This window comes from Aphidius gifuensis, linkage group LG3 (assembly GCF_014905175.1).
Source record: "Aphidius gifuensis isolate YNYX2018 linkage group LG3, ASM1490517v1, whole genome shotgun sequence".
NCBI lineage: Eukaryota > Metazoa > Arthropoda > Insecta > Hymenoptera > Braconidae > Aphidius > Aphidius gifuensis.
The window spans coordinates 18,152,832-18,177,785 of record NC_057790.1 but is presented as its reverse complement, the minus strand read 5'-3'; the positions used below and the strand labels follow the sequence as shown (position 1 = coordinate 18,177,785).

The window sequence follows — 24,954 nt, the reverse complement described above, 5'->3', positions numbered from 1 at the left end:
GAGAATGTTACGTGGGTGGTTTCAACAACCGAATATGTTGAATCAATGACCTGACCTTAAATATATGTCCAATAATAATTGTACATGATACACATAGTCAATGTAAAAATTATTTTTTCTTTCTTTTTTTTTTTTTACATAGAACAACAACAACAAACATTTCTCTGTTTCTAATTACACTCACTCCAGGTGAAATTCAACATATTTTGTGATAAAAAAAAAAAACAAATCTTCTAGTCATTGATTTTTTTTTATTTTAGTCTGTTTGTTTGTTTTTTTTTTTTTTTTTTTGTCTCAATACAAATTTATATATTTGAGCTAGATATTTAAATAAATTTTCTATTTGTATTTTTTTTTTTTTTAATTTAAATATATGAGAGTATAAAATTTTACTTTGATGTCTATAATGACCTAGGTTTTCAACCTCATCAAGTACGGTGAAAATAGTGTGATAATTTATTTTAATATTGTTACAAAAATCAGTGTATCATCACCATAATTAATTATCATAATCATCATTATTTCAATCAATGCACGTAATTTTTTTTTTTTGCAAATAAAATTTCTTAAATTATCAAGAATACAATATAGTTATTTAAAAAAATTTCTAAACAAACGAGTCTTTTTTTTTCATCCCTTAATTTTATTAAATTAGATTTGATTTGAAAAAAAAAATTTATACGGAAGTTATAATTATAAACTGTGCAATATGAAAAATTAAAAAAAATAAAAAGCAAGATCAAAATTACAACCGTGAATATATATAGAAATATATATTTTTTTTTTTAAGTGAATATATTTAACAACCACTCCCAAATATAACAAGGCTGCCAGGCAATAGAATATTCAATATGACTAGTTCAATACACGAAGGGGAAAGTTTACTATATATTTATATTTTTCATGACTATCTAAACTATATCCTCGAACTTGTTGTTGTTCATTACTATAAATCTGTTTTTTTTTTTTCTATTTTTTTTTTTTACTTCATTAGTATTAATTATTTTGCCTTGAAATAATAAAAAAAAACATTTGTTAAATCATTTACATATATTGATAGAGTTGAATGACTCAAAATTACATTAATTTACTTTTTTTTTAATTTTAAATACACCAATTATTTTATTAATTAACTTTGAATATTAAATGAATTTTCAATTTATTCATATTGATATAGAAAATCTTGAAAAGTTTAATTATAAAATATTTTAAATTTCGATTATTATTTTTTTTTTATTTATTTATTAATATATAATAAATATTTTTTGAGAATGAAAGTAATGGTTTCGCGGCTTGTCTTTGAATCGTATATAATGTAACAAGGTCAAGCGTGTAGTAATGCCCTGGACATGAAGGCCCATTATGACACGCCCGTCTCTGGGCCAGTTGCCAGTTATTTTTTAATACTGCAATATTTTGTTGCATCGAAAATATGCAATTTATAAAACACACGTATATTTTTGATGCTGTCATTCAAATAGGTCGATGATTATTATAATTTATTATATTATGCACAAGAATTTATAAAAATAATATTATATATAATACTTGTCGTAATTAATTAATTATCTAACTAATTAATTAATTAATTTTTATTTTTTTTTATTTAACGATTTAATTATTATTTTATTTTTAATATGTTTACTTTCAAATTATATATATTGGTGAGGTTAAAAGAATTTGATTGAATTGTTGAGTAATTATATGATAAAGTCAAATCTTGTCAAAATTTAATTACACTGACATACTGATTGTGGCTCGATACAAAAAGTCAAATTGTGTTTATTTTAAGATTTAAATCGAGGTCATTCTAATAGTTATGTAATTCCATTCATTTTTTTGAAAAAAAAAAATTAAAATATTTTATTTTTTGTAAATATATTTTTCATACAATTATTACAAGTATTTGTTTAATTTTTATTTTTGGAAAGAGATCTAAATCTTACACAATTATTTTGCTAAATACAAAGCACTATAATTTTTGATCATGTCATGTTATTCAAAAATTTTTGTAATATTTAAATTTTATTTTTATATATTTTTTTCATATCTAAACATAAAAATATTTTGAATATACTATTTGCTAATTTTGGTAATTTAATTTTATAAATTTTAATTTTGCAATTAAGAAATCATTTATCATATATCTAAAAATATAATTTTTGGGTATGTTTTATTGGGGGGAGGAGTGTGTATAAATTAAAAAAAATTATATTACAAAATTTTTATGTGAAAAAATTTATTTACAATTGAATTCGAAGGTCATTTTGATACATATATTTATTTTTTTTTTTTTTTTGTTATTCAAAATAATATGATAAAGTAAATTTAATTTTTTTCAAATAATTTATCCATGGTTGTCAAGCATGATTCATATAATTTTTTTTATTTATTTTTTAAAAATATTTATAAAGTCTACTTCGTAGATTGGCATGCAGATTTAATACATTTTTATAATTTATTTCAAATTCACTTCCGATTAGAAAGTCTGTTACGAGCTCAGGGAAATGACCACACCCGCCAACATCTAATCTGATATGATTTTTTTCTTTCCATTTTTTTTTGCATACATACTTCTTAAATCAGTTTAAATTTTTTATGAATTTTTTAAAACAAAGAGCTTGTTATATTCTTCAGTATTTAAATTGAAAAAAAAAAAAAAACAAAAATCATCACGATGAGAATATTTAAAATAATCAACAAATAATAATGAAAAAGTAATTCTAGATTTATTTCTATTTAAAAAAATATTATAAAAATCTTGCATTAAATTAATTAAGAAAAAAAAAATAATCATCTTAATATAAAGTAGAATAAAATACTGAAGGACATGTATAAATTCTTTGTCCTTGTCAAGAGGCTATTCAACTTACTCTCACTTTTAAATATTATCTAGTTATAAAATTAAAACCACAACTCGTTAAAAAAAAACATTTATTGACTGATTATAATTAAATTTTATTCAATTAATTTTTTATACAAAAAAAAATATTATATATATTTAAAATTAATAAAATCCAAAACTGATGTCATGAAGTGGTGCTGAGCCACCTTGAGGAAGAGCATAATCACGAGCAAGCTGATCAAGTATTCCACCAGGGGCAGCACGTGCTTGTGCAACTGGTGCTCTTACTGGTGGTGCTGGTGCTGGATTTTCTTGTACTGGTGCTGGATTAAATTGTACTGGTCCTTGATTATAAGTTTGTGATAATGGTGGACGTTCATATTCATTTTGTGTTCTTATAATTTGTGATTGTTGTAATTGTGATGGAGCTGGTGAAAATATTGGACGATTAATTGGTGCAGGCTCACGATTATAAGCTGCTTCATTTCTATATTGTGGTTGTTGTGGTTGTTGTTGTTGAAGTTGTTGTGGTTGTGGTTGAGGTTGTCTGTATGCTGGTCTTGCTGGTGCTGGTGCAATTTGTGGAATTGGTCGTTGAATTGGTCTAGCTGGTTGTTGATATTCTTGATAATCTAAATTTTGATTTTGTCCTTCTTTTGTCTCATTTTCATCTACCAATGTTGGTGGTGCAACAGTTATTCCTTCACCAGCTGGTTGAAAACCGTATTGATCAGCTCCTGAAATTTTAAATTTTAGATTTTTTTAATTTTATAATTTAATGTTTCATTTTTTTTTTGATTGTATTATAATTTTTACCGTATTCTACAACTCTGACTTTTCCACTGTCATCAACATATCCGTATTTGCCACTAACTGCACCACTAAAAATAAAAAAAAATAAATTAAAAAATCAAAAATTTACTTTAAATCTTTTTATGCAAATTTATAAATAATAATTAAAATAAAATACCAACCTGGCTTGTTTTGTTTCAATCTTAAATGAACCTAGAAAAATTGAAAAATATAAAATAATAAATATCAATTGAATAAATAACTTGCTAATATATTTGAATGAAAAAAGATTAGAAAAAAAAATACCATCAGCTCCTTCAAAACCATAAGTGTAAGAACCATCTTCATTGTGTCGATTAATTTGTTTTAATATTGCAACGGGAGTTGGTTTTGGTGCTGATGCTTCTGTCGGTCTTTGTTGTGGTGCTGAACTTGCGTAACTACGTGGTGTCGGATGAGTTGGCCGAGCTGATTCATAATCATTCTCGTACTCTTCGTAGCCTGGCTGTGCTTGACGGTATTGACCCATCGTCAATGTCACGGTCAATGCCATGATCATCATCTGCAATATTACAAAATTTATATTAAAATTTACTTCCTCAATCGTAATCTTTATTTATTTTTTTTCTTCTTCTTTACACTTGAATGAATATATTATTTTTCTTACTTATTTTTAAATGATTATGAGATTTTTTATTTCTTGAACCTACATATTGGGTATTTATAATTTTTGGTATTGTAAAATCTTCAAAATAAAAATCTCTAATTCCTTTTAATATTAAATATAAAATTAATAATTTTATTCCTGTTATGATAAATGCTGTTGGTGATGATAATATATTTTCTATACATGATGACAGTGTTAGTTTTGATTGACAACATATTTTTGTCAACATAATTTTTTTTTGATTATTCTTATAACTTGTAAATTTTTTAGGCTAATATTAATACATAATTTCATTTGTTTTATTTTTATTTTTTTTTCTACTATCTAAATTGCTTGGAAAGAAAAAAAAATGATACGATGTACAAATAATAAATAATCAAACGTGAAATATTTTTTTTTTTTTTTACTCCGTTTCATTTATTTGCAATATTATAAAATATTGTAATTCAGGCAAAAAATACCAAACGTGATATTATTACAAAATAATTTCTTCGTAATGAGCCGTTATAAGAAAAAAAATAAAAAAATTAAGACATAATTATCAACTGATAAAATATATATAAAGAAAAAATAACTTTATCATTGATAAAAAAAAAAAAAATAATTAATAACTAGTTTTAGACACTTCCTATTGGAGCACGCGTCAATGAGCACGCGTGTATATGAGAAAATAAATTTAATATTATATCAATAGATAATTTTCCTGTATGTGAAAGTCGTCTATAAAGTTTAAGATAAATTTTTCTACACGCGATATTATAATATAATTTTTATTTCTATTATTTTTTCTATTTATCTATACAACTTGTATTAATCAATGACATATTTAAAAATTATTATTTTAATAATTTATCAATTATATTAATCAAATAATAATTTACAACAATTTATTATTCAAACACTGTTTATTAATTATTTTAAATAATATTATTATAAATGTGATTAATTTTTCACTTTAATGATACACGTCACAAGTGTGTTTTCTCACAACCACAATTATTCACATTTAAATTTTTTGTAAATTCAAAATAGATTTAATTAATCACAAATACGTACCGTTACGAAAACCTTCATTTTTTATTTTCTTTTTTCTTCAAATATTATGTATAATAATTTTTTAATTAGTAATTGTTGATTGTTTTATTTGATTTGTTTTTTTTTTCTTTAAAGATGAAATTTATATTTTATCTTGTTTGCATTAGTGAAGAACCAGGCTAGAGTAACACTTCTGAGTCCAACTGAGGCCCTCATATACTTTACTGGACCCCATCCCTCCCTCCCTCCCCACTACTCGCATCCCCTATCAAGTCCCACTTCAGGGGACTTTCACTATCTATTTAACTCTCGGATAATACATACTTAAAGCCACCTTGTTCTTATGATTACGGAACCGTCTCTGTATTTTATTTTTATATGAAAATATATTTTTTTTTCTTTTCAAACTTACGCAGCCAACAATATTGTCCTACTGACCATTTTTTATTTATATACTATCAAATAAATAATATTTTATTTATCTGAATTTACAAAAAATAATAAAAAATACAATTTTATTGTTATAATAAAATTAATATTGCAATATTTTATTATTTTTTTTTTATATATATTAATTATTTATCTAAAAACAAAGACAATTTTTATTTCATTTATTTATTGATCTTTGTTTTATTAACACAAGTAATATTTTTAATATTCTTGGAATAAATTTTATATATACCTATATATTTTTTTTTTTTTTGATTAATTATTAATAATAACTTGATTTTTTATCAATAAAAAAAAAAAAAAAAAAAAACTTGTAAATTGGTTTAAATTATTTTTACTGAATATTATAAAAAAATTATTTCTCTGTCAAAGACCTTTTACATAATTTTGCAAGGTGAAATCGGTTATAATGTAAGTATGTAACTAAAATAATAAGAAATAAAAAAAAAATCATACATTACAAGTCAGATCAACGCTTGTATAAAATTTGTATGTAAAAAGTGTTATAAAAATTTAAAATTCCCAAGGGATAGTATGACTGTCGAAAATTTTCCCTTGATTGTACTTCATTGGTAATTATTAATTGCAAAATAATAATAATATCATTATAAATATTTTATATATATAGACATTTACAAACTTCACTTTCAATTTGATCCTGTTTGCCATACCGCAAGGTCGTTGTTGGTTTCGTTAGCCAGTTTTGACCTCGTGAAAGTGATCTTTGTCGATATATTTCATTATGATTTTTTTTTTCTTTATTTTTCTTATTCAAATATAATAGCTTCTTCTACATTGTTAAAGAGCGCACTATTGATCTCGCAAATTATTATAAATTATTTCATAATAATATCTTTATTCTATAAATTTTTTATGATGGTACTATTTGTATATTTTTATATATTGTCAAGGGTCATGGACAAATTATATTTCCTCTCAATTAATAATTAAATTATAATTACTATTGATTACATACATTTATCTAAATTTATATTTTATTTTCAATTTATTTTATCTTTTTTATTTCTATGTGATGGAATTATTTCGTTATTTATTTTTTTTTTTGCTATTTCAACAATCTCAGGGTAGTAAATTTAATAAAAATCGAATAATTGGTGAAAGGAAAAAATCACACGGTATATGATTTTGGAAAATTGAATTATCCACATCAATTTATTCATTTTCTTAAATTTTATATATATTTAAATTATTCAATTTAAATAAATATATTTTTTGATATTATCTTATAGTAATCGAAAAAAAAAAAAAAAAACTGGTAGTATTAAATTTTATTATAACATATTTAGGGATGAACTTGAAAGTGAGCATTATTAAAAGTGAATAAAAAAAATTTTTTTATTAGACTTTCATACAACTCTGGTGTCCAGTAAATATGTTGTTAACCCTGGGCCAACCATGACATTTACAATCAACTTACAGGGTGCAACCTACACATTACAAAATAAATGTAAAATAAAAAAAAAAAATATAAATAATTACTAACTGTAGTAAACTCGTTACGCCACTTTCTTTATATATAGTTTTTTTTATTTTAATATTTATATACTATTAAAATAATAATGATATAATAAAAAATTTTAACGTTGACATATCTCACAACATTTATCATAATATTTTTTATAATTTATTATGGTTTTTTTATTTTTTTTTTTTTTTCATTCAATACCAATATTATATTTGACGAAATTAAGGAAATCATTTGCTTTTTTTTTATTTTAATTTTTTTTTTTTTTTTACATAATAATAATAATAATTTTAATTCATATTCTTGTCTAATTTAAAATTACAATGTGCCAATACAATATGCATTGGAAAAGTTGTAATAATAATAACGCAATAAAATGGTATTTTCACTTTCAATTTTGGTTATACATATACGTATATTACAAACACATTTTAATTTTAATTTTATTTTTTCATATATATAGTATGTGTATTTTTACGCATTTTACAATATGTATAGCCAATTAAAAATTTAAATAAAATATCATTTTATTTTGTATTATATATAAAGTTAAAAAAAAATTAAAAATTATTGCTAAGTTGTGGTTTTTATTTCCTGTGGGGTTCTTCATCGGAAATAAGTATCTATTCATACATTTTCTTGTTAAATAATTAAATAAACTCTTTATTTTCATTCAATTTATTTTTGTATGTATAAATATAAAAATAATACAGCTATTAATCTTATCAATTGATTTAAATTAGATACAATATTTAATTTATTCAACATGCAATTTAAAAAGTTTTTTTAATTTCATAAATTTTTCATTGATTTCCTTATTCCCATTTTTTTTTTAAATCAATTACAAGGAAGAGTATATAATAATGAATATTTTTTATGATTGTTTTTTTTATTTAAATATATTATTGAAGCATTTAGCTGCAAAGAAAATTGCTTTTTAAAAAAATACTTTTCAACCACACCTTGAATAACTCAAGTGCAATATATGCAGCAGCATTATTTTTGTTTGATCGATATGCATGTTTTTATTTGTTAAAATTACTCTTTGATATATGATATACAATATTTGACATTGACAAGATAGCTATAATCTCTTTGAGATTTAATTACTTGATGTAAATTAAAAATTACAAATTATTTTTTTATCATTAACATTTGATATTGCATAGTTTAATATGTGTATGATATTTCATTAGATTATTTAATTGAATTAATAATTGAAACATAATAATATTTTTTTTTTAATTTTTTATTAATATGATCATCTCAAATGTCAATGTATTATTAACAATATTATTATTTAAAAATGAATTATTATTTATTTTATTTTATTTTTATTAATTTTTGTTTTTAAAAATATTATCTTTTAATTTTTTATTTATTTATTTTGTATTTTGCACAACACAACCATTGAAGGAAATGGACAAGGCAAAATTAAATTCCAGGGTGTGGCTATCGTGTGTCTTTCACTCTTTCTTGACATGTGGCTAAGACACTGTGAGATAAGTGGAACAACAAGGTCATTCATTTGCCTTCGATTGAAATTTAAAAAAAAAAAAAATAACTAATAAATAAAAAATATAATAATGTGTTATTTAAAAATTGACACTTGAGATTGTTGGATTAGCTTCCGGATGGAAAACTAGGACATGGAAACAGGATCTTGATATAATAATTTTTGAGCTTACAAATATTTTTCTCATTGAATAACACTAATTATTGCGTAATATATATCAAATCTTTTTATTTTTTTTCATAAATGATAAATGTATTTTTTTTTCTTTTCTTTTTGAAAAATTGATAGAGCTATTTACATTATTTTTTGGTGGTGCAATTATCTTGATGAATTATTTATTTATCTATTAATTCTTTTTTTTTATTTCATTATTAATATTGAACAGAGTATGATGAACCTTTTAAACTGACACTTGATTTTGATTTGTATGGTTGATAGCTTTGATACTGTGATGATGTTGGTTGAGCTGGTTGAGCTGGTTCATATTGTTGATAATTTGAGTAGCTAAAAAAATACAAAAAAAAAATGAGAAAGTTATATTTTCAAACTATCAACAGTTTTTCATTTTGTTATATTCAATTATTTTCTTCTTCTATTGAAGTTTTTTTTATTTCAATAAATTTGGGATTCATGTTTTGTTGTAAGATTCAAGCAAAAGTCATGCTCATGCAAAGTATATATATACACTTTCAAATGATTCACTTGACATTTCACGCTTGTCCAAACTGTATAACTACACTGTGAATAAAAAAGTATCTCTTTTATATTTATGTATTTAATTTAAAATCCAAGTTCTCATGAATTTTTTTAACTTGTTCACATTGGTTATACTTAAATAATAGTTTTTTTATTTTTATTTTGTTTAAATGAATTATTTAAATTTCTAGACGAGTTATTTAAATTTTTTGGAGTAATAATAAATATATATATAAATACAAGGTGTATTGTTATGAATAGCTAGTTATGCTTTCTAATGTGAAATAAAATCATGATGAAATTGGTTCACTAATTTGCTATACATAAAAAAATTATATAACATTGATAATTGAAAGAGAAATTCTTGAAAATATTTTGTATTGTTATTTATATTTTTAAATATTTTATTTACCTAGATACTGGAGCAGCTTGTTGATATGTTGGTTGATATTGTTTACGTTCTTGTTGATATTGTTGAGGTGCTGCTGATTGATATTGTTGTTGAGGTGCTGATTGATATTGTTGTTGGAATGCTGATTGATATTGTTGTTGGGGTGCTGATTGATATTGTTGTTGAGGTACTGATTGATATTGTTGTCTTACTGGAAGTGGTTTTGGTCTTCTATTTTCTGGTACTGGTTCGTATTTTTCACCATTTGTAAATCTTGGATCAGTATGATAAAGTGATGGATCTTCACGATATTGTCCATCATCTTCTGGTTCATTTGGATTAACAACTTCATTACCAGTTATTGTTGATGGTGGAACATTGATACCAGTACCAGATGGCTCAAAGCCTCTTTTTGATGCTCCATATTCTACTTCACGTACTTGTCCCAAATCATCAACAAAACCATATTTTCCTTTAATTTCACCACTGAAAAAAAAATCATGTTATAATTTTTTTCTTTTTATTTGATTCATTATTGAAAAAAAAATGTTCTATTTAAACTTACTTTGCTTGTTTTGTTTCTATCTTGAATGAACCATCTGCAGCTTCGTAACCAAAACTATAACTACCATCCTCATTGTGTCTGCAATAAGAAAAAATAAATAAATAAATAAATAATTTTCAATTTAATATAAAAATATTTATTTATTTTTTTTTAAAAATTACCTATTTATTTGTTTGAGAATTGGTACTGGTGTTGTTGTTGGATATTGTGAAGTCACAATAGTGACAAATAAAAGTCCCACCAATGATTCAATCTGTAATAAAATTTATATAAATATATAGTTGGTCACTTGGGATAAAATATTTTTTCAAATGTATTAAACAAGATTAAAACTATAACACAACAACAAGGTGCGCCAAACATTTCAATTCTCACGATTGTATCATCTAAACTCATCGATAACTACTTAAAAAAAAAAAAATTCAACATCAATACTGTGTTCACCTTTAAAAACAAAATAAATAAATAAATAAAACAAAATGATGCAATAATAATAATAATAATTGTCAAACAAATTTTAATTTATTATGTTTATAATTATCAATGATAGAAATCGATAAATTTCGCGAGGAGAAATTGCAATGGTAAAAAAAAAAAGAAATTATTTACTCACGAGGAAGCGCATGTTGACTATTGTCGTTGTTGTTTTTGTTGTTGTTGTTGTGGTTTGTCAGTGTCGATTGTGTTATGGGATCAAATTTGCAGTATTGCGAGTCTTCTTATATAGTTCCCCATCGGGTGCGCCAAGTCCCACCCATGGGCCCAACCACCACCCACTTACTCAAGAAATCATAAAATCAAATACCTGTGTCGTTGACAATATTTTCAACCTGTTTTATTGCTATTGCATACTTGTCTATATTTATTCAAATCAACATGTCCAGTCATTCTATTATTATAATTTAATCTATATAAATATGGATACATAGGAAATAATTAATAAACAATTAACATATAAAATTTGACAAAAGAAAAGAATGCAAATTTACATAAAAAATATTTTTTTACTATATTGTTTTTTGACAACAATTAAATAGTATTATATTTTATTTTTTTTATGTAATATTTTTATTATTTTATTCATTTTTTTTTTTTTTTTCTACATTCTCTTTTTAAATTTAACTTTTTTTTTTCTTTCTTTCTTTTCGAGTATTTATATAGGTATAACATTAATGAAGAACACCATGAAAAAAAAGGCCTCGAGAATTTTTTTTATATTTCACATTCTTAGGTGTTGCAATTTGACTTTGAGATAATTTTCTTTCAAGGTCGTATGATTTATATTGAGCAACAAATAACAATTTATATGTAATTTATGGGTTTTTTTTTTTATTTTTATTTATCGATATATTTACATAAAAATTAGACTGGCTATTATTATTAAATTTTTAATATTTTTGTTGAATTTAAATGATTATTTTTGATTAAAAAAAAATAATTTGTGTCACATAATTTTCACATTGATAAATAAAATAATTTATTGTGCACTTTAAAAATTTATTTATAAATTTTTATTGTCATGTTTACACTTGACAAATTTGAATGCAACAGACTGTAACAAATTAGATGCAATGATTAACTTATCACATAAAATAATTTAAATAATAATAATAATATATATAAATAGTTATTAATTTAAATAAATAATAAAATAATTTTTCTTTTTCATTTAACTCATCAGAAAATACTACTCCATAAAAAAACTAAAACTAATCAATGGATTATGATGAAATAAATTTTAAATTAATTAGTATTTATTACTCCAATATTATTTCATAAAATGCACATTTATATAAATATATAAAAATATAAATTATAGCTATTTATATAACGATTATTATGTTCAATATAAGGGTTATATTATCAGGAGATCAGGAGACGCGTGTGCATTATCAAGCGATGGAAAATAATAACCATTAGAGAATTGCAATGGAACATTCTTCTTATATTTATATAATCACAATAATAATACTACTCAAGTTGAATTTTTTTTAATTTTCGAATTATTAATATTGTTAATAAATTGTTTTTCTATTATTATTATGACAACTGTCATCAGTCTTCTGGAAATTTGATTTGGTTGTCCTTTTTCTCTCAATATCATTTTCAAGTTTTTTATTTTTTTCAAAAATTCTCCTAAGAAAATACATTGTTAGATATTTTTTCAAATTTGTCAGGCAATTATAGAGACAGCTTTCATCTATATTCTTAGAAAAATTCTCGTCTCGGGCCAAGCATTAGTTATTACAATAAAAAATAAATCGTATAGGTATATTAGGTAACAAGGTTAAATAAAAAATTACATCATTATTTTGATTCATAAGCATCAGTATATTTTATTAACAATATTACACGTACATTCATACATAAAACAACAATTTCTGATGGTCGGGTATAGGTCGGTTAATGAACCTCAGATTTATTAGGTACATGTATATTTTTTGAGATTAAAGTATTTTTTTTTTTAATAATTGTATTTTAATTGGATTATTGATCATAAATATTCTGTATGCCAGATGAAACAAAAAAAGAAAAAAAAAGAAAAAAATAAATTTAAAAAAAAGTTGAATTTTAAACGACAAAATTTCAGTTCGCAAAAATAATTTTTAAACAGATAAATATTTTATTTTTGCTGTCGTATTTTTTTTTTTAATTAAATATTTTTTTTCTTGTTTTTTAATTAGATAGATATACTTTATTATTTTTCCATAAATAGAATTTTTTTTTTTTATGATTATTATTATTTCTTAATTAACGTAACTTTTTATAAATAATTAAATTAAAAAAAAAAAACATTTCAATTGATGTTGAAACAAAAATAAATATACATTTTTAATGGATAAAATTTTTTTATCTTTTTTAAACTCTGTTATTATTTTATTTTTATTGTTTTTATTAGAAAAAAAAATTTTATCCATATTTTTTTTTACATGAGCTTTGTAAATATTTAACTAATTTTAATATTCTCAATAAAAATAATTTTTTTAATTATCATTTACTTTTATGAAAAATTAATTTTTTTATAAAAAAAGAAAAAAAATAATAAATAATTTTATTTGAAAATTGCAATAAAATTTTGCAATATCAATAAAATTTTTTAATTACAATAGAAAAATGCATGTTACTTTGATTTTGTTTTTTTTTTCAATTCCAACTGATGTCAAATCATTGAACCAATACGAAATTCGAAATTCATACTAGTCACGCATTAATACTTTGCATGTAAGTAATGTTGTTTTTTTTCTTATTTCATTTTCAAAATCAAGACACGTTTCATTGCTAAATTTGACTTTTTGTTTCGATTAATTCTATGAAATTCAATACACACATTAAAGTCAACACGTGTGTTCTAAAAACTTAAATTATATATTAATAATATTTATTGTTCTATTAATTTTTTATTATTAAATCAAATTGTTAAATTTAAAAAATTATTTAACCAAAATATAACACATGAATTTATACTAATTATTAAATATCAATTAGTTTTTACTACGAATTTTTAAATTTCATATATTAGAAAAACAGAAAAAAAAAAAAAAGCAAGAAAATATCATGCAAAGTTTTTAAATTTACATTTCATGATAATTTTTTTTTGTTTTTTCTGAAAACATCTTAATTTCTTAAACGACATATATATTGAACATCAAAAATTTGAATAATTCACATATTTTTTTTTTTAGTTAATTCATTAATTGAATAACTTTAACATTGAATCATTTTAATGATTAAAAATTATACTATTGATAAGTTAAAATTTATTTCAACATGGATCATCAATTGAAATAATTTTTATCGCATCTTTAAAAATATAAATTAAATAAATGAAAATTATTCAGTCATAAGACAATATGTTATTAATAACATAACTTATTATACAAAATGAATAACATATCAATTTTATTCATTAAATTGTCGAGCAGTTTGTAACTGAGAAGTGATATTATTGTTTGTATATGACAATACATATTGATTTGTTGAATAAATATTTGTTTGATATTGAAAACCATGATGTGGATGATGATGATCATCAGCAATATCATGATTAACATATTGACCGTATGGTAAATAGGTCATTGTATTATTTGGATAATTAAATATTTGATTTGTTGTTAAATTATCATGTTCATATTGATGAAAATTTAATTGTTCATCAATTATTAAATTACTAAATTTTGGTAAATATCTTGATGATTCGCCATACATCATTTGTTGATAAAAATTTAATTCATTAAATTTAATATTTGATATTTTTGTTAAATTTTTATTTTTTTGAATATTTTTTTGAATATTTGAAATATTAATATGTTTATTATTCAAAAAAATTTTTTCAATTGAATTTTTAAATTTTTTATTCATTTTATTATAATTTGGAATGTTTATTATATTATTATAATATTTCAATGTTAAATTATTTTTTAATTTTTTAACAATTGAAATATAAAAATTTTTAATTTTATTATTTTTTTGTTTTGTTTTTATTATTTTTTTATTTTTTGATTTTTCAATTGATAATTTTTTTATTTTATTATTATTATTATCATTATTATTATTATTATTAATATTTAATGATTTATCAATTTTTTTATTATTTTTAATTTTATCTAAATTTTTAATATTTATATTTTTCTGCCAGTTTTTATTTTTAATTTTTTTTATACATTCATAATTATTAAAATTAAAATTTTTTTTATTAATTAAATTATAATTTTTAATTTTATTAACTGGCAGAATTAGGGCGTTGGCTCACTTTGATTGTTTTGTCATTATTTTAAGATACTCTAGAGCATTTTTAGCAGCTCTTGATTGAGCCTCTTCATTTGTTGATCCAGTACCAAAACAAACAGCAACTGGTAGAGTTGATAGTTGTACAAGACACTGACATTGACCTAAATAACATAAAAATAATAATATTAATAATAATATTATTATTTTTATTAAAATTTTTCTTGTTTTTTGAACTTTGAAACGTATAAAAGATAAATTAAAGAAAATAACAAATCATTTGCATTTGATGTCAGACCACTTGCTCGAAATCAAGTAGAATGAACAAAGTCACGACAACAATGAATAATACAATTAAAACAGCTAAAAATATTATTAGAAAAGAAATTGATATTAAAATTAAAAATATTGATAAACAAGAATTAGGACGTCAATCTGATGTTGTTTATAAAAAGGTAATATATCTATTTATATTTAAATAAATATTATCATATTAAAATGAGGTTAGAATTTATTATTGATAATTATTTATTGATATTTTAGCTAATAGCACTACCACAGTATCAATTGAGCAAAAGAATTTCTATATATTTAAGTACTGATAATGAAATAAATACATTGTCAATATTAAAAAATATATTTGACAATAATAAAGAAGTATTTATTCCAATGTATGAAGGAAAATTAATGAAAATGGTTAAATTAAAATCAATACAAGATTATGAAAATTTACCAATAACTAAATGGAATATTAAACAACCATCTGTTAATGATGTTAGAGATGATGCTTTGTTAACAGGTAGTTTATATTAATTCAAAAAAAAACTTGAAATATTATTGAGCTTTATCCTCTTTTTTTTTTTTAATTTTAGGGGGATTAGATTTAATTATTCTTCCTGGTGTTGCTTTTACAATGTCTGGAAAAAGATTGGGACATGGAATGGGATATTATGATAAATATATTAATAATTATATTCAATTGAAAAATAAAAAACCATATTTAATTGGTCTTGCATTCAATGAACAAATTAAAGATGATATACCAACAAATGAGCAAGATGTTAATCTTGATTTAATTTTAACCGAAAGATAAAAAATTTATTAATAATAAAAAACTTACCAGTCATTGATTTTTCTTCAATATCCACAAATGTAACTTCAAAATTTTGTTCTGTTGCAATATTTCTTAGAAATTGTACCAAATTAACTAACGTATCATTCAAACAAGTATTCTGTAAAAAAAGAGAAACCAATTAATTAAATTTTATAAAATAGAAATCATTAAAATTTTAATTATAATAATTTAATAATGAATTAATTTGACAATAATTTACAAACCTGTAATTCAGACAATTGTATACCAGTTGCTGTTTTAAGATTTTTATGAAATTGTGATACTTTTTGACGATGTGGTGTTGTTAATGTTGGAATTTTAACGTCTTTTAATTCAGCATAACGTGATGACGCATTAATATTTTTCTCGATAATCTATAACGGACATTTATTTATAAATAAAATAATAATAATACCAATATTTAAATATAAATAATAATGTCAATTTTCTTCAAGTGGAAATGATAAAATAACTCAATAATAAAATTTTTTTTTTGTTCAAATAATAATATAATAATTTATTAATAAACTAAACGATTGTCCGTTATAGATTATTATGAAAATTTGTAATGTAAAAAAAAAAAAAAAATAATATTTTTGTGTCATCTAGTCATCTCCACTTATTTTTATCATTCAAAATTATTTTTATATTATAAAATTATATATAAACTTTATTTTTATATTTATAAAATATTTATAAATATGCTATTTATTTTGAATGATAAAAAAAATTTAATAAATTATCATGCAGGAAAAAAATAATATTAAACTTACTTCATCATCATCAAGACCAGTTGTTGATTCTGGTAAATCACGTAATGCTTGCCACATTTTATGTGCAGCTTGTCTTTTAGCAAGTTTTTTACTTTTTCCCATTCCAACTTGTTTATATTTTAACATCATACAAACAATTTTAAATTGTCGTTCATGTGGTAATCCAGATTCACCTTCCATTGTATATTTTGGTGGTGGCCAATGTCTTGACATACACATTTCTTGTAATGAACCAATTGGATTATTTATTATTTTTTCATCTCCACAATTACCTGAAGAATCTGATTGATTTTGTGATCTAAATATTTAAAAATTCATCATTAACTATCAACAAAACAAAATGAAATTTTCTTTTTTTTATCATTAAATTTACTTACTCCATACTACTATTATTACTATTACTATTATTGATATTATTATTTGACATTGACATTTCAACAATTGAATCACTATTAACACCAATAATTTTATCTAAAACAGCTTTTGCAGCTGCATGCTTTGCATCTTTTTTTGATCTACCTGTTCCTATAGCTGTAAAAAAAAATTTATAAATTCATTTAAATATAATATTAAATGTCAAAATAAAAGATATATATATATTTATATATAAATTTACCAACAACATCAGCAACAGTAACACGATATCTAAATGTTGGTTCATGTACAGCACCTTCAATTTGTACAAGTTCGTATTTTGGTGTTGTACCACGTCTTGATAAAAGTTCTTGTAATACAGATACTGGTGTTTTAGATGGTAATGATTGCATTTCTAATCTAGCAGCCTCATCAAGTGGCAATGCTTCACTAATCAATGCTTGCATAGCAGCACGTTGTCTACTTCGTCGATGACCACTATTGTGATTATTATGATTTGTATGATGATTTAATACAGAAACAGTATTCATTATTGATGAATTAATTTGTGTATTACGCATTTCTGCCATTTTTTAATTCTGAAAATTAATATTATTATAAATATTTATATCATTTTTATAATGTTATTATTTGTTTTAACAAATTTAATAACTAACCACAAAAAAATTCAAGATATTATTAGTTTTAAATTTAATAAAAATAAATAACATTTAAAAAAAAAAATAGAATGATTTTTAGGAATATTATTAGGGTTAAATAAATAGTAATTAACAATAATAATTTACCTGAAATACGACATGATTGCTGTATTGATATCCATATTTATCAACGTCAAATTAACAACATTAAAAATGAAAGAAAAAAAAAGAAACACTATCCTAAATTACTTGTTAAATAATGTGTATTATAAATTTTGTTTTTAAGTTAATAATACTTTTGAAATAATTTTTAAGATAATCTTTGGAATATTAATAACAAATTTTAGTACATATGACAAAAAAAAAGAGCATTTATAAAAATAATTTGTGTGTACACTTGGCTAGGGAAAAAATGACAACCAAGACCTAACTTAATCTGGTATGATGAGAGAGAGGTCAAACTCTCCAGTGCTCCAAAAATAAAAAAAAAAAATATTAAAAATTAAAAATAAAACAGCTCCAAAAATAAATAAAAAATCAAAATACAAAAAATTTTAATTTTAATTATATAAATTATAATGTGTACTTACGATATTTAATTAAAACTTTTAAATTTTTTTTTATATCACAATTCACAAATGACACTGGATAAAGTTTTTAATTGATTATTTTCTTTTTTTTTAAGTTAAATTTTTAATGTGATATTATTAGAGTGTCAAATATCATTGATAATAAAATTTTTTTATTATTAAATTTTTACTTCTATGCGAAAAGCGAATCCCGCTTTTTGTGATTGATCCAATTGCTCACAAAAAGCGTTGATTCGTTTTACGACAGAATTAAAAAAATTAGAGGTGGTTATTACAACCCCTTACTGAATTCTTCTCCGATGTCAATGATGAACTGATCTTTGGGAGTTGGTAATAACCTGGTCTGCAATTATATTTTTTTTTATCTTTATTTAATATATATCTATATTTACTTTATACAAAAGAAAAGGATAATAATATTTAACATTTAAAATATAAAGTGAGTGAAAAAGACAAATATATTATAGTTAAATGCGACTGCGCTATTTGATTTTTATTTATCAATAGTATTTTTAGAATTTTAAGTTATTTATTATTTTTTAAATATATTTTAATCTCATTATCTCTATTTATTTATATAATTGAATAAATTTTATTATCCTTAAAAACTATACATTATCGAGAGAAAAAAAAAAAATTATATTCTTTTATAAATATTTATACAACAAGTAATCGATATTTTTTTTAATTAACATTAAAAATATTTATTTAAAATAATTACAAGTGTTTAAAATTTTTACTTATAAAAAAAAATTAAATATATATTTGAATTTTGGCGCTTATTTTTTGTACCGCCATTTTGAAAAATATGCATTGACAAATGAAAAAACATTGTCTATGGTAACTGCGTTTTAATTGGTGGATATAATTTGGTGTTCTCCAATAAACAAGTAACCCTGGTAACAACGAATATTGATAGGTTTGCTTGTTTTTTTTTTTTATAGTTTTTCATTTCTCCACAAGACTAGATGCCGTTTGTGTTTCGTGTGTGCGCAGCTCTCATATTAATTTTAATCTCATCGTCATACGCCATTATTATCGTGACGCCACATTTTAGTGTATATTTACAATTTATTTTATAAAATAAATAACCGGTGTGTGTATTTATTGAAGAGGTGCATTTAATTAATAATGAGTGACAATGAGGTATGTGTTTATTTTATTTTATTTAAATATAATTAAGTGTTGTTTAATTATTTGTTTAAAATTATTTATTTAGACACACAACATGCTGCATAGCGGTATCGATTTAACACATACATACACACACACACATTTCTTTTTTTTAATCATTATTTTAATGTTTATTTTTTTACATTAATTTTCTAGTTATACATTGAGTCAGCATTATTAGACAATTAAATTTCTAATTTTAAATTGATATAAAGATCAAAAAAAAGTAAATCAAGTTAATTGGAAAAAAAAGAAAATTGACAGTTTTTTCTTTTTTTTTTTTTTTTTTTTTTTTGTTTTTGGTTGCTTAGCAATTAAACAAATATATTTCAATTATAAAAAAAAAATATTAATATTTATCTAATCATCAATTATTTATGACTATTAATGATTAATGATATAATGTAAAAAAAATATGACTTGATATGTAAAATGAGGTTAAGGAAACACCAGACTTTTTTTTTTCCTCTTATAAAGGTTAGCTTGTTTCTTTTTTTTTTTTTTTTTTATTATTTTCTAAATTCAGTTTTTTGGGTGGAGAAAAAAAAATGTATAAAAAATAATCTATTTTTGTAGCTAGCTGGTAGAAACCCGAGAACTTTATCATAATAATATAGTCGAATGAGTTTTTTTTTAAAATTTTTCTAATTATGAAAATAAAAAAAATGTAAACAAAAATGTAATTTATTGATAGACAAACTAGTTGAACGATAAAGTCTACTATTAAAAAAAAAAAACAATATAAACACAATAATGTCATTAAAAATAATTGATTAAAAAAAGTCATACATATTATTTTCATGTTAATAACAATATCAAAGTATTATTAAAATAGTAAAATTTTAATTTAACTTCTCTCCCACATAGAAATAAAAAATAATCATAATAAAATTAAATTAACTCATTTATTTATGTCATGTAAGTTAATTTATTTTTTTGTATAAATTTTAGCACAGTGGAAGTAGAAGTCCAAGTCCAAGAAGACCTCGTGCTGATGATGGAGGTATTCGTGATTCACGTTCACGTTCAAGATCACGTAAATCACGTGAACATAAAGATGTTGGACACAGGTCAATAAAAGAATATTCAAGATCAAGGAGTCGTTCAGTATCACGTGGAAGAAAATCATATCGTAATGCCAAATATACAACAGGAAGAAGTCGTAGTCGATCACCATATCGTAGTGGAGGTGGTGGTAGAGGAGGTGGTGGTGGTGGTGATGGAAGATATTCAAGAAGTCATTCACGATCATATTCACGTTCACGTTATTCACGTGATAAAAATATGTTTAGATCACACTCAAGAAGTCCAATGTCATCAAGACGACGACATGTTGGTAATCGTGATAATCCATGTCCATCAAGATGTCTTGGTATATTTGGATTATCAATATATACAACTGAATTACAAATACATCATATTTTTTCAAAATATGGTCCAGTTGAACGTGTTCAAGTTGTCATTGATGCCAAAGTAATTATTAATTTAAATATTCATTTTTTTTTTCTCTTATTACCAATAGTTAATAATTAGCTAATAATAAATTAATTAGCTATCAAGCTAATGGGATACAGTAAATATTAAAAAGCCAAAGTTTTAGAACAGTTGAATTTTAAGGATAAACAACTTGTTAAAGGCCTTTGGCGACATTTTTTTTTATTAATTAAAAATTATATATATATTACTTATTGTATAATATTTAATAACTTTTTATATATTATTTTTTAGACTGGCAGATCAAGAGGTTTTTGTTTTGTTTATTTTGAATCAAGTGAAGATGCTAAAGTTGCAAAAGAACAATGTTCTGGTATGGAAATTGATGGTCGTAGAATAAGAGTTGATTTTTCAATAACACAACGTGCACATACACCAACACCTGGTATTTATATGGGTAAACCAACACATTTAAATGAACGAGGATGGAGTGGTAGTGGAAGTGGTGGTCCACGTCGTAGAGAGTAAGTGTATTTTTTTTTTTTTTACATTTAATTTATTTACATTTAATGAATTTTAATTAATTAATATTATTATTATTATGATTAAGGTCATCTAATCATCGAGGAAGCTATCGTCGTTCACCAAGTCCTTATTACAGTCGTCGTAGATCACGTTATGATCGATCCAGGTCACGCTCTTACTCGCCACGTAAGTCTGATCCTTCCAACATTCCAAATTCAGAATATCGTCATAAATAGACATATCAGTTTGTCCATCATTATATATCAGCTATCAACAATTTTAATAATAATAATAATAATAATAAATAAAACAAATGAAAATTTTATCGAATTTAAATTTTATATATTGCTGATATGTATGAACATAGCTGATTTGTCTATTTTTTTATATATAAAATTTTAATCTTCCCAATATTTTTCTAAATTTTTTTTTTTTTTCACTTTTTCTCTCTTACTTTCTCTCTCTCTTGTATTATATCTTAAATAAGTAATGAGAGTTTAAATTTCAATCCGATGTGAAAAATAATAATATTTAAAAATATAAATAACATCGCGATTATTTAATTTTTTTTTTTGTTTTTTTTTTTTCACTATATCTTTATATTGAAAAATATATAATTTTTGTTTTTTTTTTTTCTTTGTTTTTGTTTCTTTTTGTTGTTTTTTTTGTAATAATGTTTGGATATTGAGAGATTAGTTGGATCAAGATAATAGACGGTTTATAAATAAAAAAAGATGAATCATAGAATTTTCTTTTTGTTGCTTGATGAATTTCAGGTCGATGAATTTCAATCGAGATGGCCAGGTGGTTCGGGAACCTTTTATCCCTCCCTCTTTCTTCAATTTTTATTAATAAACAAAAAAATAAAAAAAAAAAATGGAATAAAATAAGAGATAATAATCATAACGATATACTAACAACTTATCGGGATTTTAAATATAGAAAATGTGATTTAAAATTGATCTTATTATCGTCTTATGAGAAAAAAAAAAAAATTTATATCCGAGTATTTTTCAATCAAATAGTTCTCGTTTTCTTTTATTTTTTTTTTTTTTTATATTAATAATTGACGCGATATTTATCGTAATATTTGAATAATAGGGAAAAACCTTATTTTCATAATAAAAAATTATATATTAATAGTAAAAAAAAAACAAAACAAATTATGAAATAAAATATGCATATTCATGATTATAATTTCATGATGATTATCTAGTTATTTTAAAGAAAATAAGGTTCAAGACGATCTATATTCATATGGCTATAATGTAAAAGTTGGAATACTATTAATTTTTATTTAAATAAGAATTGTATAAATTTTAAAAAATATTAAAAAGAAAAACCTTTTTACCAATTCGTAAATTAGAAATTTTTTTTCACTAAAAAAAAAATTAATTAAAATTATTCATAGTATATTGGGTTTTGACAGTGAATTATCGTTTTTTTTTTTTTTTTATTTTTTATTTATTTTTTTTTCTAACGATATGCAGCTAATAGTTTTGTGGTACAAGTCCCAGAAAAAAAAAAAACTTAAATTAAATGAAAAAAAAACATTTAAAAAACAATTAAATTTTATATAAATAATGAAATTATTTACCAACACAAACCACAATTATATAAAAAATTAAAAAATAAAAATAATAGAAATTGTAAGTTCTCTAACATGTTTGTTTGTTTATAAGGTTTTGAATCAAGAGGTATTGGATGATAGAGGGAAGTTTGAAGTAAAAAAAAAACGTGAAAAATGTTTGAAGATTTGCACATCAAGATTATCTTGCTAGAACAATACACAGTTTGAAAACGCAATATAAAAAATTTAAATTAAAGAAAAAATATCGAGTCAAGAATGAAATATAATAATTTAAAAAATAAAAACTATTTGAGTTCGCGATTGTGACAAAGAATATGATCTGGAGAAATCAAAAATTAAATAAATAATTAATTAATAAAACGGCAAGAGAAGTCTCGAGACTTGAAGAAATAAAAAAAAATAAACTAACTAACTGCCTTCGGGTGAAGTAAAGGCATCAAGAAAAATAAAAAAAAAAATTTAAGTGATTAAAAAAAAATTCGAATGTTGAGCTTAATGAATCCCGGACCTATTCAAGAATTTTTTAATAAAATTTAAAAATATAAATAAATAAATTGTGGGTCGGGGATGCCTATGGCGAACAACACGTGCAATTATCAAGAATTCATCAGAAAATTGCAAAACATCTTAAAAAAAAAATTAATAAAAATTATATTAATATATTTACTGATCATATTCTTTATCAGTTTGTTTTTATTTTTTGAGATAATAATATCGTAGAAGAATTTCAATAAATGATTTATATAAAAAATAAAAAAGTAAATATATTCAAATCAACTTGATCCTTCCTAATATCCCTCCATTAATCCAACACCTCCTTCCAATAAAATAGAAGAAAATAAAAAGAAAACAATTTATAAAAAAATAAAAAAATTTATTTGTGTTTTGTATTATTATTATGTTAAATATTATGTGTCAATGTTTAATAAAGTGGAAATAACTTGTTTTATATTCCTTTTCCAAATTTATTTGGTTTTTTTTTTTTTCTTTAATCCAAGTTTATTTATAAAAAATAATAATTTTTATATTTAAACATTTCTGTCACAATAAAAAGAAAGAAAGTATATTATATTTTTTGTTTTTTATTTAAATTTTAGATGTATTAATTTTTTTAATAAATAATTAAATTTTTATATGATAAAAAGTATAAAAAATAAATTCAAAAAAAATGTGTAAATGTTAAAATAAAAATCGAAAAAAATAAATATATAATTTTGAATTTTTTTACGATATATTTAAATGATTAAACATAAAGTATAGCGAAAATAATCTTAAGTATATAGTTATTTTTTTTTTTATAAGTATGTGAGCTAAAATTTTTTTTGTTATCAATTTTAAAATTTTCCTTGAACAATTATTTGTTAAATCTTGTAATTTATATTCACTTGACTAGACACGTGTTTTGAAGGTTTTTATGATTTTCCTTAAATCATTATATTAATCTAAATCATTTCTATTATCATTTTCCTTCAAAAATAAATGTCTACAATGTCTATAATTAGATACTTTTTGATCTACTAAATAATTATTATGCATATAAATGTATTGCCATTATCATAGATAGAAAAAAAAC

At 22.0% G+C, this 24,954-nt stretch overlaps 5 protein-coding genes across 9 annotated transcripts; 2 read left to right on the top strand and 3 right to left on the bottom strand.

Annotated features, from left to right (window-relative positions):
* Positions 1-2,928: 2,928 nt before the first annotated feature.
* Positions 2,929-5,529, bottom strand: LOC122852384 (WW domain-containing protein A-like). The gene is made up of 5 exons (XM_044152151.1): positions 5,361-5,529; positions 3,944-4,199; positions 3,820-3,850; positions 3,662-3,726; positions 2,929-3,582 (listed from the first exon to the last, which is right to left on the bottom strand). Exons 1-5 carry the CDS (start codon positions 5,376-5,378, stop codon positions 3,008-3,010), a joined length of 945 nt encoding a protein of 314 aa, XP_044008086.1. The 5' UTR covers positions 5,379-5,529; the 3' UTR covers positions 2,929-3,007.
* Positions 5,530-7,496: 1,967 nt separating this feature from the next.
* LOC122852383 (cAMP-dependent protein kinase catalytic subunit-like) lies at positions 7,497-11,139 on the bottom strand. Its single transcript, XM_044152150.1, has 5 exons — positions 11,057-11,139; positions 10,605-10,696; positions 10,444-10,521; positions 9,900-10,364; positions 7,497-9,295 (listed from the first exon to the last, which is right to left on the bottom strand). The coding sequence occupies exons 1-5, from the start codon at positions 11,066-11,068 to the stop codon at positions 9,163-9,165; spliced, it is 780 nt and encodes a 259-aa protein (XP_044008085.1). The 5' UTR covers positions 11,069-11,139; the 3' UTR covers positions 7,497-9,162.
* Positions 11,140-12,767: 1,628 nt separating this feature from the next.
* LOC122852380 (RISC-loading complex subunit tarbp2-like) lies at positions 12,768-18,998 on the bottom strand. 4 transcript variants are annotated; one of them, XM_044152142.1, is made up of 7 exons: positions 18,659-18,995; positions 17,672-18,008; positions 17,433-17,586; positions 17,056-17,353; positions 16,507-16,656; positions 16,289-16,400; positions 12,768-15,332 (listed from the first exon to the last, which is right to left on the bottom strand). In XM_044152142.1, the coding sequence occupies exons 2-7, from the start codon at positions 17,997-17,999 to the stop codon at positions 15,190-15,192; spliced, it is 1,185 nt and encodes a 394-aa protein (XP_044008077.1). In that variant the 5' UTR covers positions 18,000-18,008; positions 18,659-18,995; the 3' UTR covers positions 12,768-15,189. The 4 variants fall into 4 exon arrangements, with proteins under 4 accessions (XP_044008077.1, XP_044008080.1, XP_044008078.1 ...); XM_044152143.1 differs by lacking the exon at positions 18,659-18,995 and adding an exon at positions 18,216-18,603 and having other exon boundaries at positions 14,769-15,332; XM_044152145.1 differs by lacking the exon at positions 16,507-16,656 and having other exon boundaries at positions 18,659-18,998.
* On the top strand, positions 15,358-16,278 carry LOC122852382 (5-formyltetrahydrofolate cyclo-ligase). Its single transcript, XM_044152149.1, has 3 exons — positions 15,358-15,623; positions 15,712-15,967; positions 16,041-16,278. Exons 1-3 carry the CDS (start codon positions 15,489-15,491, stop codon positions 16,259-16,261), a joined length of 612 nt encoding a protein of 203 aa, XP_044008084.1. The 5' UTR covers positions 15,358-15,488; the 3' UTR covers positions 16,262-16,278.
* A 611-nt stretch (positions 18,999-19,609) lies between the features above and the next one.
* Positions 19,610-24,345, top strand: LOC122852381 (transformer-2 protein homolog alpha). Of its 2 annotated transcripts, none has more exons than XM_044152147.1 (5): positions 19,610-19,804; positions 20,783-21,304; positions 21,560-21,789; positions 21,876-21,976; positions 23,473-24,345. In XM_044152147.1, exons 1-5 carry the CDS (start codon positions 19,790-19,792, stop codon positions 23,496-23,498), a joined length of 894 nt encoding a protein of 297 aa, XP_044008082.1. In that variant the 5' UTR covers positions 19,610-19,789; the 3' UTR covers positions 23,499-24,345. The 2 variants fall into 2 exon arrangements, with proteins under 2 accessions (XP_044008082.1, XP_044008083.1); XM_044152148.1 differs by lacking the exon at positions 23,473-24,345 and adding an exon at positions 22,567-22,667.
* Positions 24,346-24,954: the final 609 nt, after the last annotated feature.

Bases quoted from the DNA above. Each gene is read 5' to 3' on its own strand.
- LOC122852383 (XM_044152150.1), bottom strand. The intron at 10,365-10,443 runs GTAAGTTTAAAT...TTTTTTTTTCAG, and splicing joins ATAGAAACAAAACAAGCAAA to TGGTGAAATTAAAGGAAAAT. The intron at 9,296-9,899 runs GTAAATAAAATA...GTATTTTTTTAG, and splicing joins CAAGCTGCTCCAGTATCTAG to CTACTCAAATTATCAACAAT.
- LOC122852382 (XM_044152149.1), top strand. From the start codon at position 15,489: ATGAACAAAGTCACGACAACAATGAATAATACAATTAAAACAGCTAAA. The intron at 15,624-15,711 runs GTAATATATCTA...TTGATATTTTAG, and splicing joins CTGATGTTGTTTATAAAAAG to CTAATAGCACTACCACAGTA. The intron at 15,968-16,040 runs GTAGTTTATATT...TTTTAATTTTAG, and splicing joins AGATGATGCTTTGTTAACAG to GGGGATTAGATTTAATTATT.
- LOC122852381 (XM_044152147.1), top strand. The intron at 21,790-21,875 runs GTAAGTGTATTT...ATTATGATTAAG, and splicing joins GGTGGTCCACGTCGTAGAGA to GTCATCTAATCATCGAGGAA. The intron at 21,977-23,472 runs GTAAGTCTGATC...TTTGTTTATAAG, and splicing joins GTCACGCTCTTACTCGCCAC to GTTTTGAATCAAGAGGTATT.
- LOC122852380 (XM_044152142.1), bottom strand. From the start codon at position 17,999: ATGGCAGAAATGCGTAATACACAAATTAATTCATCAATAATGAATACT. The intron at 17,587-17,671 runs GTAAATTTATAT...TTTTTTTTACAG, and splicing joins TACTGTTGCTGATGTTGTTG to CTATAGGAACAGGTAGATCA. The intron at 16,657-17,055 runs GTAAGTTTAATA...TGTCCGTTATAG, and splicing joins CTGGTCTTGATGATGATGAA to ATTATCGAGAAAAATATTAA.
- LOC122852384 (XM_044152151.1), bottom strand. The intron at 3,851-3,943 runs GTATTTTTTTTT...CAATTTTTCTAG, and splicing joins TGGTTTTGAAGGAGCTGATG to GTTCATTTAAGATTGAAACA. The intron at 3,727-3,819 runs GTTGGTATTTTA...TTTTATTTTTAG, and splicing joins ATTGAAACAAAACAAGCCAG to TGGTGCAGTTAGTGGCAAAT.